Source organism: Podarcis vaucheri, assembly GCF_965113315.1.
Source record: "Podarcis vaucheri genome assembly, chromosome: 3".
NCBI classification, from domain to species: domain Eukaryota; kingdom Metazoa; phylum Chordata; class Lepidosauria; order Squamata; family Lacertidae; genus Podarcis; species Podarcis vaucheri.
Genome location: NC_138761.1, coordinates 36,265,595 through 36,284,773, shown reverse-complemented (window position 1 = coordinate 36,284,773; position 19,179 = coordinate 36,265,595). Strand labels below are relative to the sequence as shown.

Sequence of the window (19,179 nt, the reverse complement as noted above, 5' to 3'; positions counted from 1 at the left end):
TTTTAAAAAGTTGCTTGCATTCATCATCCTTTCCTTGCTTGCCTTGTCTTTGGCCCTGCCTTGTGTGTCAGGTCTCAAGAGTCGTCTCTTTTAAAATATGTATAGAAATGGTGTGGCTACTCTTTGATACGTTCACAATTATTTTTCCTTGCAGAACTGTGTGCTCCTTGCAGATTAGGATGTCACCTGAAGTTGCTTTGCACAGAATATCTCCAGCACTTTCTCCTTTTGTTTCTAATGTGGTCAGGAATGGAAAAGTCGGATTGGATGCAACTAACTGTTTAAGAATTACAGATCTGAAATCTGGGTAAGTGCCCTCAATGAATTCAAATAATGTCTATGTGCCAATTTTTGTTGTCAGTAATCACATTCAATTTATTTGGAATGAAGAAATTTAAGAAGTTTTAGCAAGGCTATAGAAATCGTGATGTGTAGTGCAACACAATTGGATTTAATATTATTATTCATTGGTAGAGCTTGGTAATTGATTTCAGAAATGAATCTAATGTGTTTGAGCATTTCATTTCCATATCACATTTGGTTTTGTATCCAACCCTAAATGCCTGTCTTAAGTATTTGGCTATACATAATCTGAAAATAGGGCTTCCCCAAAGTTAACTTTTCTTAAGATGTTACTGTTAAATGCTAGTTATATTGTGTAAGAATTTTCTTGTTGTTGAATACCACCTTTCATCTTTTACTGTTGGCAATAATGCTAGATGGAGGTTTAGCACTAGATCTAGGGACACGGGTGGTGCTGTGGTCTAAACCACTGAGCCTCTTGGGCTTGCTGATCGTAAGGTCAGCAGTTCAAATCCATGCAACGGGGTGAGCTCCCGTTGCTTTGCCCAGGACCTGCCAACCTAGCAGTTCAAAAGCATACCAGCACAAGTAGATAAATAGGTACCGCTGCAGCAGGAAGGTAAACTGCATTTCCATGCACTCTGGCACTTGCCACGGTATTCCGTGCACCAGAATCAGTTTAGTCATGCTGGCCACATGACCCGAAAAAGCTGTCTGCGGGCAAACACCGGCTCCCTCGGCCTGAAAGCGGAGATGAGCACCAAACCCCATAGTCAAATTTGACTAGTTTTATTTCTCCAGGGGTCCTTTACCTTTTTTACCTTAGGACTAGGATTGGGCTGAGGAAGAACTTTTATTTTAGGAAAGAACTGCAGCTTAGTGATATAGTGCATACTTTGCAAGCAAAAGGTCCAAGGTTCAGTCTCCAAAATCTTTACATAGGGAGAATATCCCTATCTGAAACCCTGGAATGCTGCTTCCATACAATGTATTGAGCTAGGTGAACTATGTTCCTAAACATGACTCTTCTACCTGGCCAGAAGGCCAGCAATAGATATAGGATGGTAGCTGTAACTTTGCATACATTACTGATGTCCAATGAACCCTCAGCATAACTTGGTGTTGTATCAGCCACAACCACAAGTCTAGAGAAGCAATAGTAATAAATTTCAGTGGCTGACACTGCTGTCAAGCACGAACACTATGACATGTTTCTGTGCTGATTTCTTCATTAGTGGGTCTGTTCTGACAGCTGACATTTCTGAGCTGTGGGGAATAATTGAGCACAGCTCACACAACATAATAAGCACGTTCTTAACCTAGGGATTTGCTCATATAATTTTAATATAGAATAGGTCTTGCTTTTTCTGGGAAACTCCCCTGTAACCTATTTTATTTAAATATTTTATGCCGTCTCTTTCAGCTTATTTAAAGACACGTAAGGTGACTAATAATGCCCATAATAAGATAAAAATAAACAACGACCAACCAACAAATTCATAAAAAATAGTAAAATAAATAAATAAATAGAAACACCAGCAGTAGTGAAATTCAAAACTACTGAAGTTGACCACTGCCTAAGTCATACATGTTCATCTGAAAGAGGGAGCCAGGTGTGGCTCACCTGGGCGGTGAATTGCAAATCTAGGCATCGCTATTGAAAAGGTACAAATTCCACATTGGGTGTAATTAGAAAAGGAATAAATAAAATAAAACTGGCAAAACAATACCAAATAACCACACTTGGAATACTGTGTACAGTTTTGGTCACCATGTCTCAGAAAGGATTTTGCAGAGCTGGAAAAGTTGCAGAAAAAGGCAGCCAAATGATCAAGGAAGGGGCTCAAGGACAGGTTACAACATCTGCGTCTTTTTAGCTTGTAAAAAAGGTGAATGAGGTTAGACATGGTAGGTGTGTGAGAGATTATGCATTGTGTGGAGAAAGATATGTTATGTTCTCTCTATCATAATATTAGAAGAAAGGGTCATCAGATACAGGGCAGACTAAAGGATGCACTTTTGCACACAGCACTTAGTTAAAGATGTGATGATAGCCACATCTTTGAAAGTGGCTTGAAAAATAAGACTGTCAGTGGCTACCAGGCATAATGACCGTATCATTTCAACACAGATAACTCGCAACTTAAATACATTTAACTTGTGCGCATTCAGCTTTACAGGCTTGGCTAAAAATTAAAAAGGGGACAGGCATCAAGGTAAAAGAAACACTTTGAAATACTCTTGGAAATTAATTGACAACCAGTGAATAATCCTGGTTCATCTGAATCACAAACTCTATCTTCTGCACTCTGTACTGATCAAAGTGTCTGAAAACATCCTCACATATAGTACGTTGCAGTAGTCCAGTCCAAAGTTGATAATGGCATGCATAGTGGTGGCCTTTTCTAGGAGACGGTCCAGCTGGTATACTAGCCAAAGCATGATGTAAATGTTTCTGGCCATGGCTGCTACCTTGGCTTCTTGGAGCCTACAGGATCCAGGAGCACTCTCAGACTGCAAACTTGATCCATCAGGCAGAGTTAAACTCTGCTACAACAAGGCAACTGTCTATTTAGCCTAGATAAGCTGAACCCCTTACTAACAGCATTTCTGCCATTATTTAGCAGAAGGGGCAGTGAGGGGCAGTCATATTTCCAAATCTTATTTTTTTGGTGCTAACACAGCTGTGTTGGTTTTGTGAAATGAGTTTGAGTTTGCCTTTAAGTATCTTAATGTGTAATTTGGACAACTTCAAGACACTTTCTCCCCCCAAAGCAGCCAAAGTTTAATATTTTAGAACTACTGTTACAGAAGGCTCATAATATGATACGTCAAACTTGTGGATAAGCTTTCTCTACTCTGTGGATGGGGGCAGAGCAAAAGCAAGCAAGATACGACTTTACACAACCAGGAAATGTTGCAGGATATGCTTCAGTTTTCTTGTATGGTGCCTGCATCTATTTGATTTATATCTTGGGAACCACTATTAATGCTCAATTTTCTCACTACTACTTCCTTTTCTCTTGACAGCATTTGTAGCTCCTTAAAAGTATTTTGCTAACTAATACTTTTTGCTCAGAAAGTACCTGCTTTTGAAATCTCTTGTGTAGCTTTATCAAAAAGTAATTTGACAAAATGTAGCCGCAGCTGCTGTTAGCTCTCATTTCTAGACCAGTGTGTGTGTGTGTGTGTGTGTATATATATATATATATATGTGTGTGTGTGTGTGTGTGTGTGTGTGTTTTAAAAAGCAGAATCTTAACAGCCTGGAAAATACTTAGTGTTGCTTTTAAGGATGCTCTTATTATTCTCTCTATTACACCGTAAAGTATATTATCCTTTCTCCCCCTGCTATTCTGTAGTGAACTAAATGAAGTGGTTTATTTGCAAAATCAGAAATACCTTTTTTATTCCAACTGGGTATGTTTATCTAGAAGATGAGAAGACAAGGGTGCAGGGACAGTGGGCATGATTGCATTCTTCAGATGTTTGAAGAGCTGTCAAATGAAGAGAGCAAAGACTTGTCCTCTGCTGCCCCAGACAGCAGGACTAGATTGATGGGTGCAAGTTATAGGAAGGTAGATTTTAATGAGACCTTGGAAGAAATACCTGAAAGATCAGTTTGACAAGGAACCCAATTACTTACAGGGGTGGGGACAACCTTTTATTAGGTATGCTCTAGCTCTGAACATGAGGCTGGACTAAATACTCTTCAAATCTATGATTTACAAGGAAGATTGGAATCACATGTCAAGCTACAGCTCAGTATGATGTCCAATAAGCAATAATCTGCTGCTGATGTGTTATAGGGAACTTGTGAAGTTAAATGTCATGCATTTGTGATCGTTTCAATGGATGTTGGGAGTTCAGTGCAAAAGATGGATCTGTCCATGAGTTTGAATAGGTGTTTAGAATATCAGGCCATGCTGGGGCGAAACTTAAATGTGGAGCCTTTAATGGTAGACCACGAGGGAAATTATTCACAGGCCAGTGTTTCTGCTTGGGGTGCAACCCTCTCATGCACTGGTGGTCACTCATTGCTTGATTTTGATTCTGTATCCACTGCCAACTCTCTCCTCCCTCTCTACATCTTGGGGACATGTGATGACTGTTTAGTGGTGAGCAGTGACACTGAGCATGGCCAAAGGTGCCCATGGCAGTACGCTGGAGTTATTTTTAGATAATCCCTATTGGCAGCTCTTCACAGAGAATCCCCAAACGGCTTTGGTTTTTTTTTAAACCAACCTTTTTGAATTTTTTGTCAGATGTGTGAAGTGGGGTGGGGAGGAAGTCTGATGTTATATAAGATAATAAAGACATACATATTTATAAATGAAAACTTCAAGGAAAAACCCCGAATACGGCAAGGCTATAGCATAAATGTGACAACAACACAGAATAATTCTTTGTATTGTATAAAAGTCAGTTAAAAAAGGGTTGAGAAGGTTATTGAATGGCTTACTAAAGAGGCAAGTGAATCCTATGCATGTTTACTTTTATGTAACCCCCCACTGTATTCATTGAACTCCCACCTATGGCAGTGCATAGGACTGCAGCTGTAATAGCCATCTGAGGTATGTATTAGGTATTTTATTATATTATGGGGATGTTTTCCTTGAGAGAAAGCAAGTCCACATGCAATATATGGAGGAACTGTTGCAGCCATTGCTCTTTTCTTTTTGGACAGGAGCCATTAATAATAATAATAAAAAAATTTTATTTATATCCCGCCCTCCCCAGCTGAAGCCGGGCTCAGAGCAGCTAACAATAATAAAAGTATTGAAGAACACATAAGGAAATGTGGATGAGGAGCAGTTTCCTACTTTTATTTGTTAACAGGAGCAACTGGAATGGACAAGAGATCCTGTACTGTGCTTTTATTTCTAAAGTACTTTACATACTTTGAGTGCTTTACAGTAAATAAAAGCCGACACCAATCATGGCTTTCAGATTTCTGATTACTTTGGTTTTCTTATGCTTTTATCTAATGCCTTTGTCATTTAATCTGGGCATGTGTTGCTCATTGGTCAGACTCTGATATTGTGTGCATCTTGGTCCTTCAATTCTATCTTCTTTCCCTTCTAGCTGCATGTCCTTGACTCTTGGGCCCAGCTGTGATCGCTTTAAGTTGCATATTCCATATGCTGGAGAAACACTAAAATGTAAGTGCTCAAACTTTAAAGTCAACTACCTTCTGAGACTAACTGGGGAAAGTGCCTGCTGTATGGAATGCTCTCCCCAGGGAGGCTTTCATGGTGCTGAACCCTCATTTGGTACAAGACTGATAGAAAACATTTCTATTCCCCTAAATGTTATAATGTTTGTTAACTCTGTTCTAATTGTGGTGGTTTATGAAAATTCATTTCTGTTGCTTTTAGCAATGTGTTTATTTTTTAATATGCTGACCATTTGGTTATTTGTGTATTTTTAATGAACGTAATTGAACCAGTGAGTCCCATTAGCAGAAACCCTGCACAATGAGTACTGCTCATGCAATGAGGCTTTCTCCCTCCCACCCCCGTGTCCCCCGAAGTCAGCTCACGGGGTAGAGGGTGTCAGGAAAATAACCAGAACATCATACAGGGGAAGGAGGGATGGGTTTTTTTCCATCTGGCAAGGCAAAATGATTGCCCTGATGGAGCGATGGTCTTAGCATGATGTTGTATTCCTCCCCATGTATTGTTAAGCTGCCTTGGGAGTTGTAAAGTTGAAGAGTGGGGTAACACATGTTTTAAATAAACAGAGTAGAGGTGTTTCTGTTGCATCTTCTATATCTGTTAAAATATGCATGTGCATTGATTCCCTTTTACCAGTTTGTTAACCAACCTTGTTAAAGCTTCCAGGCTTTATGGAACTGGCTCTCACGACAACAGCCATTGCAGCCCTTGTTCTGCATCCAAGAAATGCCTGGCTTGAGGAGAGAGTGCAGTGCAGGGAATGGGGAGGCAAGATTGGATGAGGCAATGAAGGGCAGGTCTCCCCTCCAGTGCAGTCTTTTTAAACCACGAGGGCTCGTCTCTCCTGCAGCTGACATGATCTGGCAGTTGGTCTAGTAGATCTGTCCCTGTTGCAGCTGGAGAATAAAAAAAATCTGCTTGTGTAGCAAACCCAGTGGAGTCCCTTCTGGGGAAGGCATTTGGCCTTGAGGGATGTATGCCCAGGTCCTTAGTCCTGGGAGGTGGAGGAATTGAGCCTGGCAGGCAGGTTTCCAAAGGTCTCAGCTCTCTCCTGTGCAGTCATCAGTCTCTGGCATTATGTGGGGCTCTGTTTTAGGAGAGTTTCTAATTCTATTGATCTTTTTGGTTGCTTTTTGTGGACAGTTGTTGTTCCAATGGTGAAGCTTTTCTAGTAAGTGTCTCCTCTGTACAGGCATTGGTTGACAGATCTCAGTTTGGACTACATCACTCTCACACACTCCACATCACATCACTCTTAAAGTGGACCATAAACCAAGAAAGTGTTTTGAAGTCAATGGGAGAAAGCAAGTGGGAAGTGGCCAGTGAATCACCCCCTAAGATGCAATCCAAACCTATTACATCAGTGGTGGAAACATCTAATTCAGTGGAGTTAAAGATGGCATCTTACATGATGTGGTAGCATCTGGTTTTGTGGGTTACCGCTTTTGGAGTTCATTCTGTTGCCTGTGTGTGGTTTTATATTAGATTGAGATCTTTGAAACTGTTAATTGTGCAAGTCACATGAAAGAAAAATGGCATCAGGAAACAAAGGAGCAAGTATAGCTTTGAATTTGTTTATTGCTGTAAATGACCAAATGTGATGCTCATTTCCTAAAAAGGCTATGAGTTGTTGGCATCCGTCTTTCTCAAGAAACAATGGGAGAGTGTGTCATTGAGGGTAAGGTCAAACTGTTGGTGAGTTACAGTGCCTGCTGTGGCTGTAGAGACCTATATGAGAGAGGCATGTTTTATAACAGCTGGGGAAGATGAAGGCACCCAGTTTCACTGTTATATATGCACCATGGTGTTTCTTCTCTCTGTGCTCCTCCCAGCAGTCATGAGTATTGCTTGGTTTGGTAGCCAGCTATCAGATTCTAGAATATCCATAGGGAGCTCATATACAAAGGACATGAAGCTGATCTTATCCAAGCTTCTGCTTCAAGGTAGGGTGTGAATATCCTCATGACACACTAGCATTCATTACGTAATTCTTTCTCCAGGTAAGTTTATTAAAATATATCAGATAGTTAGACAAAATGAACCAAGTCCCATATTAATGAGGGGAATCATTTTTCATGACTTGCTGTCATGTGGGAGATTCAGACAGGTGACTTCTTTGGGCCTCGTGTAGAAATAATTTTTCAAAAATCAGTATTTACTCTGTAGAAGAGGGCTTAGCCATTGATGTGCTTGATGTTAGTCTTTTTGGCTGTGTACACACAGCAGTTTAAAGTGGATTTGAGGTGTGCATGTTTTTCACATTCACATGTCATTGTCCTCATCCAAGTGGCAGCCATTGCTCCCTACCCCCTGTTTAATTTGGACATTCCCAATTGATGGATAAAGTGGGGCAAACACAATTGGAGTTCTTTTAATAAACCCAGTGTTTTGTGTAATATGGTATATTGGAAAACCCGTATCTAAAAAAAGATTTTTAAAAATGTGTTAGTCACAGGTGAACAAATACTTGCATGCATTCCCACAGTGACCCTCAGATTTCCTGAACTTGGAGTGATTGAGGAAGTACTAATTGAGGCAAGGGGACAACAGCACACAATATAAATACATTCCCTCAAGCACTGCCCAGTAGTGTAGCAAAACAAGTGTAGCAAAACAAAAATCTCTTGAGACAAAGTTCATTTGAAAGTTCTCCTCTGTTGTCAGACATGCACAAAAGCTTGCATGGAAAAATCAGATCTGTGTGACGCACGTGCGTATTACCATTCTGGTGTGTACACTGCCTTAGCCTTATAAGTCGTCTATTTCATCCTAGTTCAAGGGCTTCGTTCTCAGTTGCCTGAACATGCACAGGTCTCTTTGTATTGGTGTTTACTAGCCTCTGTCATTCATGTTTAAATGGCCACCCAATGAGAATGATACATTATTTCTAAGGTGCCTGGGTGGCCTCTGACCTGTGCAAGCTGCACCAATATATCTGAACAAGAGGAACATACTGTAAGCTAATGTAAATTGTTTAACCGCTACTCTTGCACCTTTTTTCTATTTCATATATACTCATGTAATCGCTGAGAAGAAGAAAATTATATTATACCATCTTATACTAGTTGCTAAGACTGGCTTTCTGAATTGTCAGTAAAAGACAACTGGAAAACAAGTAGCAAGTAGTCTATGTATTTTAGTAGAGCATAGAAGCTTATGTGTTCCTAAAATGTAGGAAATGTTTTATCATCCAGAGTACGTGTTTATACACTTTAAATGTTGAGATTACACATAAACTCGGGTGGCAGCTTTTTCCTAACTGCATTATATCTGAAAAGGAATAATTATTTAGGCAATTTATGAATGTTTTTAACATCTTATGTCACAAAAAAGTATCTGAATTGTCTGAAACAAAATATTAGGCTTTTTCTGTGATATCAGGTAAAATTCCAGTGGCATAGTTCCATGTATTTGGATATATACGATGAAGAAAAAGATTTCACATCAATGATTTTTTTAAAAAGTCGTACTGCTCTTAAACTAGCCTGGGGAACCTATGTACTTCATATGTACTCTTCATATGTAATTAGACTCCAATACTTCTCAGCCTCATCCAGCATGACCAATGAGTGATTGGAGTTGCAGTCCAACAACATCTAGAAGGTCACATGTTTCTCACCCCTGGTGCCTTAAAACAAAACAGCCAGGGTTGTACAGGGAGGCACGATGAGACCTCAGTTCAAACGCTGTTCATCCATGGAGCTGTCTATATGATGTTTGCTATTTTAACCTAGCCTACAGTACAGGATGGTGGTGAAGTTGGAGGTGACAAGACTGTGATGCACAAAATATTAAAACAGTTACAAAGCAACAGGTGAGACCTGCCCCATGATGATGATTGTTGGGTCCTTATAGGATTGCAACAGTACCGAGAAAGAATATACTTCAGTGTTATGGTCTGCTGAATATAACAACTTCTCAATATTACACATGCCTCTCTTTACAAATCCAGCAAGATTGGCAGCAAGTTTTTTTGAGTCAGATCTATTCAAATGAAAAATCTATGCTAAGAGAGAATGCATATTTAAACCCATGCAAATATAGATGTGATATAGCTGCAAATAAGTAGCAGATGAAAAGTGTTAATATGTGGAAGCATTATGAATGACAGTGTTTGTGGTTCAGAACAAAATGTTTTTTGATGGGCAAAGGACATTCATAATTGGCACTTGTGGAAATTATTACTATAAGCAGACAACAGTGTACAGGAACACCAAACATCCTGTTGCTAGATGTGTGGCTGTTATCTTTTGAAAGCAGAATAATTCTATGAAAAATGGTCACTGAATGTCGTAACAGGAACATTTTGAAGTGTTCATGGTTTTGTCTTGTGAGATTGGTGCTGAGTACAAGCTGAAGTGCCTACTTCCTTTGCGGCTAACCACTGCATCCTCTTTGTAAGAGATCAGTTTTCCTCCTCCAAATTATCATTCACAACAGCTGCCATACTTCAAATCCAGGTAGCTTATTCTGGTGTGTTAATCAGTTGGCATTTGGGAAGTACCACTGTTTTGACTTTTTCTCTCCCTGGAAGTCAATGGGAAGACTGAATTTACAGTGTTAGGAATTGACTTTGTGGCAACACAGTGCATCTTGTATTGAAACTGATAGCTAGTTTACACTGTTCCCTAATTGTTTAAAGTTCCTTGCATTCAGATGTGAACAAATCCCTTCAAATTGCACGTTTATGTCACTTTGATTTATTGTCTGTCCTTGTTTCATAGTCTCTTGAACTTCATCAAATACCAGTTTTGCCAGGGCTATCAATCCTTGTTGTGATCTATTAAGAAAGATTAGCACTTTGCAGATGTAGTTTAGTTTATTCTTTGCTATGTTTATACTCCACTTTCCTGTTACAACCAAAGCTGCTTGTAGTAGAAAATACAATATAATAAGCATATAATTAACAGAGCACAACCATATAAGAACCAGCAGTATTGTCATTTAAGTGATGCTTAAAAAACAGAGGCTCGGATTCAAGTAACCTTGAATCATTTAACCACAAATGAATTGTAATGAATACAATACAGTTACAATCTAGAATCGGGGTTCTACAACACAGTCCCCATGGGCACCATGACACCTGTAGACTCTTCACTGGCACCCTGAGCCAGGGACCCAGGCTCTGAACTTTCATTAAAAAATAGTATTTACCCCTCCTAGTAAGAAAGTTAGGAAGTAAAATGTGCAGGTTCCCTTCTAAGTGATTTCTGTGAAATGAGCCAGCCTGACTGCTCCTGCTTGTCAGTGTTTTTAGCCAATGGGTAAGAGTTGTTATTGGTGAGTTGTTTGCAAAAGGAGTCCCTGGGGTTGTAAACTGCTGCTGTTTCCTACTCCCATTTAGTGTGCTTTTTCTGCTTTTATCTCATGTTATAGTCCTTGGAATCTCTGTAGTTTGCCCTTCCTTTTCCATAGCAACCATGATGCATCTTTACCGTGGCGGGATTGTCTTGAGATCAGGTAGTCCCTAAAAGTAATTTTCTGCAAATACTACTGCACAATAAGTGTGGGTGATATTAAAGAACCCTGCCCCCTTCTCGCCAAAGGCAAAGGTGAAAACTTTGTAAAGAGGCTTAGTCATGATAAGTCCCACGATTGGAATGTAATAATGGGGGGATACAATCTATTTCAGAGAAACAGACCAGACAAGAAAGGAGGAGGAGTGGCGTTATATGTCAGGGATGTGTATACCTGTGAAGAGATCCAAGATTTAGATCCTCAAAGCCAAAGTGAGAGCATTTGGGTCAAAATTAAGGGAGAGAAGAATAACAGAGACCTCATTGTGGGAGTTTACTATAGATCCCCAAGCCAAACGGAGGACATAGATGATGCCTTCCTGGAACAGATGGCCAAGCATGCAAAAGGAAGGGAGATAGTAGTAATGGGGGACTTCAATTACCCGGATATTTGTTGGACGTCAAACTCAGCCAAGAGCATAAGGTCAAACAGATTCCTCACTGGCCTTGCAGACAACTTCATTGTCCAGAAAGTGGGAGAAGCAACAAGAGGAACAGCCATTTTAGATCTGGTCCTAACCAATGTTGATGACCTGGTTAGTGGGGTAGAAGTGGAAGGATCATTAGGCGCGAGTGATCATGCTCTTCTGAAGTTTACTATACAGCGGAAAGGAGCAGCCAAGCATACTAGGACTCAATTTCTTGACTTTAAGAAAGCCGACTTCATAAAACTTAGGGAAGTGCTGGGTGAGATCCCATGGACAACAATACTAAAAGGAAAGGGAGTTCATGATGGCTGGGAGTTTGTTAAGAGGGAGATACTAAAAGCACAACGTCAGGCAATACCAATGAGACGGAAACATGGAAGGTGCCTAAAGAAGCCAGGGTGGCTATCTAAAGAACTTTTAACTGAATTAAGATTAAAAAAGGATGTGTACAAAAAATGGAAAAGGGGGGAAACCACCAAAGAGGAATTCAAACAAATAGCCAGCACGTGTAGACACAAAGTCAGAAAAGCTAAAGCACAGAATGAACTCAGGCTTGCTAGAGAGGTTAAAAGCAACAAAAAAGGCTTTTATGGGTATGTTCGTAGCAAAAGGAAGAACAAAGAAACAATGGGGTCACTCAGAGGAGAAGATGGTGAAATGCAAACAGGGGACACAGAAAGGGCTGAACTACTCAATGCCTTCTTTGCCTCAGTCTTCTCCGATAAAGAAAACAATGCCCAACCTGAAGAATTTGGAGCAAATGATTCAGCAAAGGAAACACAGCCCAGAATAACTAAGGAGATAGTACAAGAATATTTGGCTAGTTTAGATGTATTCAAGTCTCCAGGGCCAGATGAACTGCATCCAAGAGTATTAAAAGAACTGGCAGATGTGATCTCAGAACCACTGGCAGTCATCTTTGAGAATTCCTGGAGAACAGGCGAAGTCCCGGCAGACTGGAGGAGGGCAAATGTTGTCCCTATTTTCAAAAAGGGGAAAAGAGAGGACCCAAATAATTACCGCCCAGTCAGTCTGACATCAATAGCAGGGAAGATTCTGGAGCAGATCATTAAGCAAACAGTCTGTGAGCACCTAGAAAGGAATGCTGTGATCACCAATAGTCAGCATGGATTTCTGAAAAATAAGTCATGTCAGACTAACCTGATCTCGTTTTTTGACAGAATTGCAAGCCTGGTAGATGAAGGGAACGCAGTGGATGTAGCCTACCTTGATTTCAGCAAGGCATTTGACAAGGTGCCCCATGATATTCTTGTAAAGAAGCTGGTAAAATGCGGTCTTGACTATGCTACCACTCAGTGGATTTGTAACTGGCTGACTGACCGAACCCAAAGGGTGCTCATCAATGGTTCCTCTTCATCCTGGAGAAGAGTGACTAGTGGGGTGCCACAGGGTTCTGTCTTGGGCCCGGTCTTATTCAACATCTTTATCAATGACTTGGATGATGGACTCAAGGGCATCCTGATCAAATTTGCAGATGACACCAAACTGGGAGGGGTGGCTAACACCCCAGAGGACAGGATCACACTTCAAAACGACCTTGACAGATTAGAGAACTGGGCAAAAATAAACAAGATGAATTTTAACAGGGAGAAATGTAAAGTATTGCACTTGGGCAAAAAAAATGAGAGGCACAAATACAAGATGGGTGACACCTGGCTTGAGAGCAGTACATGTGAAAAGGATCTAGGAGTCTTGGTTGACCACAAACTTGACATGAGCCAACAGTGTGACGCGGCAGCTAAAAAAGCCAATGCAATTCTGGGCTGCATCAATAGGAGTATAGCATCTAGATCAAGGGAAGTAATAGTGCCACTGTATTCTGCTCTGGTCAGACCACACCTGGAGTACTGTGTCCAGTTCTGGGCACCACAATTCAAGAAGGACACTGACAAACTGGAACGTGTCCAGAGGAGGGCAACCAAAATGGTCAAAGGCCTGGAAACGATGCCTTATGAGGAACGGTTAAGGGAGCTGGGCATGTTTAGCCTGGAGAAGAGGAGGTTAAGGGGTGATATGATAGCCATGTTCAAATATATAAAAGGATGTCACATAGAGGAGGGAGAAAGGTTGTTTTCTGCTGCTCCGGAGAAGCGGACACGGAGCAATGGATCCAAACTACAAGAAAGAAGATTCCACCTAAACATTAGGAAGAACTTCCTGACAGTAAGAGCTGTTCGACAGTGGAATTTGCTGCCCAGGAGTGTGGTGGAGTCTCCTCCTTTGGAGGTCTTTAAGCAGAGGCTTGACAACCACATGCCAGGAGTGCTCTGATGGTGTTTCCTGCTTGGCAGGGGGTTGGACTCAATGGCCCTTGTGGTCTCTTCCAACTCTGATTCTATGATTCTATGATTCTATGTCTTCAGCTGTGCAGGAGCTAAAGATCAGGCACTTATTAAGATTTCACTGTATAGCTAACTTACAGTACCCTGGTATACAGTACATGTCTACTGAAAAGTACATCTCTTAGAGTTTAATGGGGTTTACTCTAAGGTACAGGATGGCAGCCTGGGCTTTGATTTATTGTTGGCATTGAGGAATAAAGGGTTATTGTGCCTTTAACAGTATGTGTCAGTCAGAAATTGAACAGACTAAACCTTTTCTAGTATGGAAATACAATTTTGGGAAAAGCTTTACCCCGACAGTGCTCTCTAATTTTGTGTTCTGCCATCCTCCCTTCCCCCAAGCAGCCTTGCGCTATGACACACTCACTTGGCTCCATAATGTTCCCACTGGTCCACAAAGGTTGGCAACCTCTGATCTATATTGGAATAGCAAATAAGTTTCATACATGTGGGCAAAGGGGCGGGGAGGCAAAGCCTTGCACCCATATGTTCCTTAAGTTTAAAATGTATATCTGACTAATTCTGTCCTCAAAGGCACCCAGGGAGCTTAAAAGATAACAAAAAACACACACATAAAAAAGTAATAAGTAAGAGAACAAAAAGTTACAACTGAAGTGGGTTAGCCCTTGCTTCTCAAGGGTTCTCTGGAAGAGAGAAGCATTTTGCTTGTACTGTATCAGAAAGGATGCCAGGGAAGGGACCAGCTGAGTCTCCCTTGGGAAGCTGTTCTGTAATCTGAGCGCAATAAAAGAAACAGTACTGGGATTGCCTAAACTAGCCTATGGTTGCAGAACATGAAACAGGGACTTGGGTGATCACCTGCGTACCTGGACAGGTACACACTTGGCAGCAGGTGGCTCTTCGTGTATCAACTTGCCTGGAAACCAGTTGGGAGTCACTGTGATGGATAGTTTTAGTTTGACCTCTGCATTGAGTTGCCTGCAACGAGATAAAGTGTCTATCTAATAAATTTTAATAAAAATATCAACAATAATTCTAGAGCAACTGCAGTTTCCAAATGGTCTTCAAAGGTAGCATTAATATTATATTATATGACAGGTTCATAGTAACATTTTTTTCCATTAGAACAGTATTTTAAGGAGCCAATACATCTTCTGGACTAAGATGTGGGAGACTTTTAAGTATAGTTCTCTTACAGAAAGTGCTTTAGCTAATGCTAATAGTTTAGCCTCACCATGGACTTGCATTGCACCTGAATGCAGTCAGTGTGTATAGCCTTTTCTTTGCTACTGTGGTAGTTAAGCTATTTCCTTACTTGTTTGCTTGTTTTAGGGGATATAATTTTTAATGCCTACTATCCAGAACTGCCTCCTGACTTCATCTTTGGAGAGGATGCTGAGTTCCTTCCTGATCCCTCAGCTTTACATGTGAGTACATCTCTAGTGTTTTGTGTGCTGTCATTTATACAGACACCTACTTGGCTGCTTATCCGTGGCCCTCAAGCTCTGGAATGACGTGTGTTCACCCACCTTCATATTGGCAAGCCTTGCCTGTGCTGGCAGGCATTTGGTGGTGGGGCTAAGTTGCTTATTTATTGCTCTAATTGTTGTTAGTGGATTCTTTGTATTATAATGTGTTCTGTATTTTTAACTGCATTTTGCTAATGATGTGGTTGAATTATTATAATTATAATTAATAAGTACCTTCAGCTATTGGTTGCAGCAGCGGGCTGAAAACGCACAAAACCAATTAAAAAAAGTTGAACTGAAATTTGCAAACCCAACAAAGATTTTCAGTCTTGCATTTTCGCTGCTCTCTTAATACATGTATGTTCTTTTATTATCCTAATGTAAATTAGATTTTGCCTAAATTTCGTGAATCAGGGTGCTGTCAATAGTTGGTCATTTTTTCTATAGCATACCGATTGAATAATTGTGGTAACTGTTAGTTTTCGTAGAGAATACATTACAGTTGGCTAAAAACTACAATCCTGGAGAGAGACTTCCATTGCCTGTTGTGACATCTGCTGAAAAAGTTTGCATATTCCTCTGGGTTTTCAATACTTCTACTTTTTTCTTTTTTTTAAGAAATCTGCTGCCACATGGCCCTTAAAGTGATCACATTGTAATCTTTCCTTTTCTGATGAGTTATCTGTTTTTCCTGCTACTGTTATTGAGCTGGACTTCCACTGTCACTTTTCTGCCTTTCATGATCAATCCATTTTTCATTTTTGTGGACCACAACATTCTTGCCTTGAGACAGCAGGCCTTTCAAGGCTAAGAAGGGTTTATAGAATCATAGAATCATAGAATTATAGAGTTGGAAGAGACCACAAGGGCCATCGAGTCCAACCCCCTGCCAAGCAGGAAACACCATCAGAGCACTCCTGACATATGGTTGTCAAGCCTCTGCTTAAAGACCTCCAAAGTAGGAGACTCCACCACACTCCTTGGCAGCAAATTCCACTGTCGAACAGCTCTTACTGTCAGGAAGTTCTTCCTAATGTTTAGGTGGAATCTTCTTTCTTGTAGTTTGGATCCATTGCTCCGTGTCCGCTTCTCTGGAGCAGCAGAAAACAACCTTTCTCCCTCCTCTATGTGACATCCTTTTATATATTTGAACATGGCTATCATATCACCCCTTAACCTCCTTTTCTCCAGGCTAAACATGCCCAGCTCCCTTAGCCGTTCCTCATAAGGCATCGTTTCCAGGCCTTTGACCATTTTGGTTGCCCTCCTCTGGACACGTTCCAGTTTTTCAGTGTCCTTCTTGAACTGTGGTGCCCAGAACTGGACACAGTACTCCAGGTGAGGTCTGCCCAGAGCAGAATACAGTGGCACTATTACTTCCCTTGATCTAGATGCTATTTAGTTCCCTTGATCTAGATGCTATTTAGTTCTTATATGGGTAGGATATTGTATTGGGGAACTCTGAGGAACTCTTTCCACATAACCATCTCCTGCAACCGCGGGAGTGGAGTCGTAGAGACCAAAGGCATGGAACAGTATTCATTCGGGAAGATTAGAAGTAGAGGCCATGGGAGATGTTTCATCTGATGTCTTTAGCCCTCTCATTGTAAAACGCCTTGCTGTAGGCCTAATAATAGGTTAGACTTCCCTCTAATAAACATTGTATAGGTTTTAAGAGGGGCTAATTCTATAGTACAGAAAGTACTATTTGTGAGGGTGAGGTTCTGTATTCATACCTTGAAGCATGGACGTGAAGTGAAGGTGTACTCCAGGTTTCATCATGTTAGGCAACACTCTGAAAGCTGAAGATTTAAGTGTGTGTTTTGTAATAAGGATAGGCATGCTTTCAGGAAGGGAGGATGCAAGAATCAAGTATGCTAGATGGACAGCCCTTCAAAAAAAAGGGATGTCATTGTCTAAGGTGGTAAACAGATCATCCCTCCCTTGAGGAACTGTTTTTGTTGCACTGTGTTTATATTATGGAAAGAAACTGCTCCATTGCTACAGATAAGGATCTGATGTCACCCAAGTAATACATTTATATAAATGCAGTAGTCTTATCCATATACAGTAGTGCAAAGCAAGGGGTAACTAGCATGTGGCTCTCCAGATGTTGGACTCCAACTCCCATCAGCCCCAGGAAGCATGACCAATGGTCAAGGAGGGGAGTTCTAATCCAGCAATATCTGGAGGGCTGTAGTTTAGCTGCCCTATGCTAAGCCACAGTTTGTGTATGCAACCAATGTTGAAGCTTAGCTAGGAGGCAGTGAGTCTCCTAGAAGCACATTTTGCAAGTTGAAAAGAAGTATCTTTCCAATTCCTGCCTTTTAATTTCATTTTTTAATGAGAAATCATTGAAATTAGCAATTCTGTGCCCTTTAGGTTCTAATTATTGGACCATAAGAATTTTTCCAGAGAGAAAGTAACTGCTTGCAAATGTGCAAGTAAAACATGTAATTTGTCTGATTAGTGCATGTCATTTAGGAAATAATTAGCTGTAGTTAATCCCCTTTAAATTTTTTTTTTCAGTTTGTAACTTCTGTTCTACTTGGAACAGAAATAACTTTCTTACGGGGGTTCCTTTTTGTTTTGATTTTTCCCCTATATAGCAATACAGTTTGCCTTGATTTTTGACATTTTATAATTGGAAAAGGAAACCAATAATATGTTGTATTGGGGTAGAAGTTGTAAAACTTTTCTCATCTACACTTTCATCCAAAGTCTGCTTACTTAGAGGCAAGCTGATTTATAGGCGGCGACCATTTTGTGCTGGGGTTCTGTTCCTGGCCCCTGCGAGCATCTATAGAGAGCCCATCTTCTGGGTCCAAAAGGAGCCAGGCCAATTGGTGGTCGCTCATCAATTGAGCATGCAGAAAATGGTTGCCATCTGTATGTGAATAGCAATTACTTTTAAGTATAAGTTTGGTTGATCAAGTCTATTTCGGACTATGAAAACAAGAAATACTAGCCAACTGTTGGTTGTGTACACTTAAGGGGACACACTGCATGGTTACAATTTGAATGTTAAATAATTTGTAGTATATTCAGAGCTACTTTCATACATTACACAGAGACTCTGAGACTGCAGAAAAGAGCAACTAAAAGGATCAGTGATCCTGGAGTAATTCTCTATGAGGAAGGGGACTTATGGGGGGGGGGAGGTTAGAGGACATGTTAGAGGTACATAAAAACTATGGCTGGTGCGGAGACACTGAATACAGATACAATTTTCTCCCTCTTTCATAATAGTAGAACCCAGGATTGTCCAGTGAAGCTGAATGAAGCGAAATTCAGGATGGGCAAAAGAAGGTGCTATTTCACACAGAGCTTTTCAGTACAGAATTTGCTTCCACGGGATGTAGTTACAGCTGCCAACTTGAACAGGAGGTTAGACCAATTCATGAAGAATATGGCTATCAGTGGCTACTAGTCAGGACTGAATACTATTTTGAGACTCAGAGGCAGTATGTTTTTGAATACCAGTTCCTGGAGAACATAAGCAGCAGTGTGCTGTTGAGCTCATGTCCTGCTTGTGGGCATTCCATAGGCATCTGTTTGGCTGCTATTGGGAACAAAATGCTGGACCAGATGGGGTTTTTGTGTGGCCCAACAGAGCTGCTCTTATGTTCTTATTGCCAAAGGGTTGGCCTGTCCTAATTCCCCGACCAGTGTGCCTGCCTACTACAGGTGTTTGCAAACACCTGTCTGTAACTTTCACATTTTTACATTTCAGGTGTATGTTTTAATATTTTAAGTGTTATGCCTAAAGCTGTAACATATAAACAGATTCTGATACTTCCTGTGAAGTGGACACTTTGGATATAAGTGGAAACAAATGTTTGTGGCTGAGAAGGTGATTGAATAGATGGAGAATGGAACAGTTATCAGATAAATATTCACATTTTTCTGTTGGTTTATGAGCATTGGTACATATCAAAACTGCTTCAGAATAAAATGTTTTC

General features: G+C 40.6%; 1 protein-coding gene across 1 annotated transcript in view; it reads left to right on the top strand.

Annotated features, from left to right (window-relative positions):
• The window catches only part of BABAM2 (BRISC and BRCA1 A complex member 2), a 140,262-nt gene that overhangs the window by 2,496 nt on the left and 118,587 nt on the right, over positions 1-19,179 (top strand). The window contains exons 2-4 of the mRNA XM_082214867.1: positions 155-307; positions 5,389-5,465; positions 15,081-15,175. Of these exons, the coding sequence (XP_082070993.1) occupies positions 180-307; positions 5,389-5,465; positions 15,081-15,175 (300 nt within the window). The 5' untranslated portion in view covers positions 155-179. The remainder of the gene's footprint in view (positions 1-154; positions 308-5,388; positions 5,466-15,080; positions 15,176-19,179) is intronic.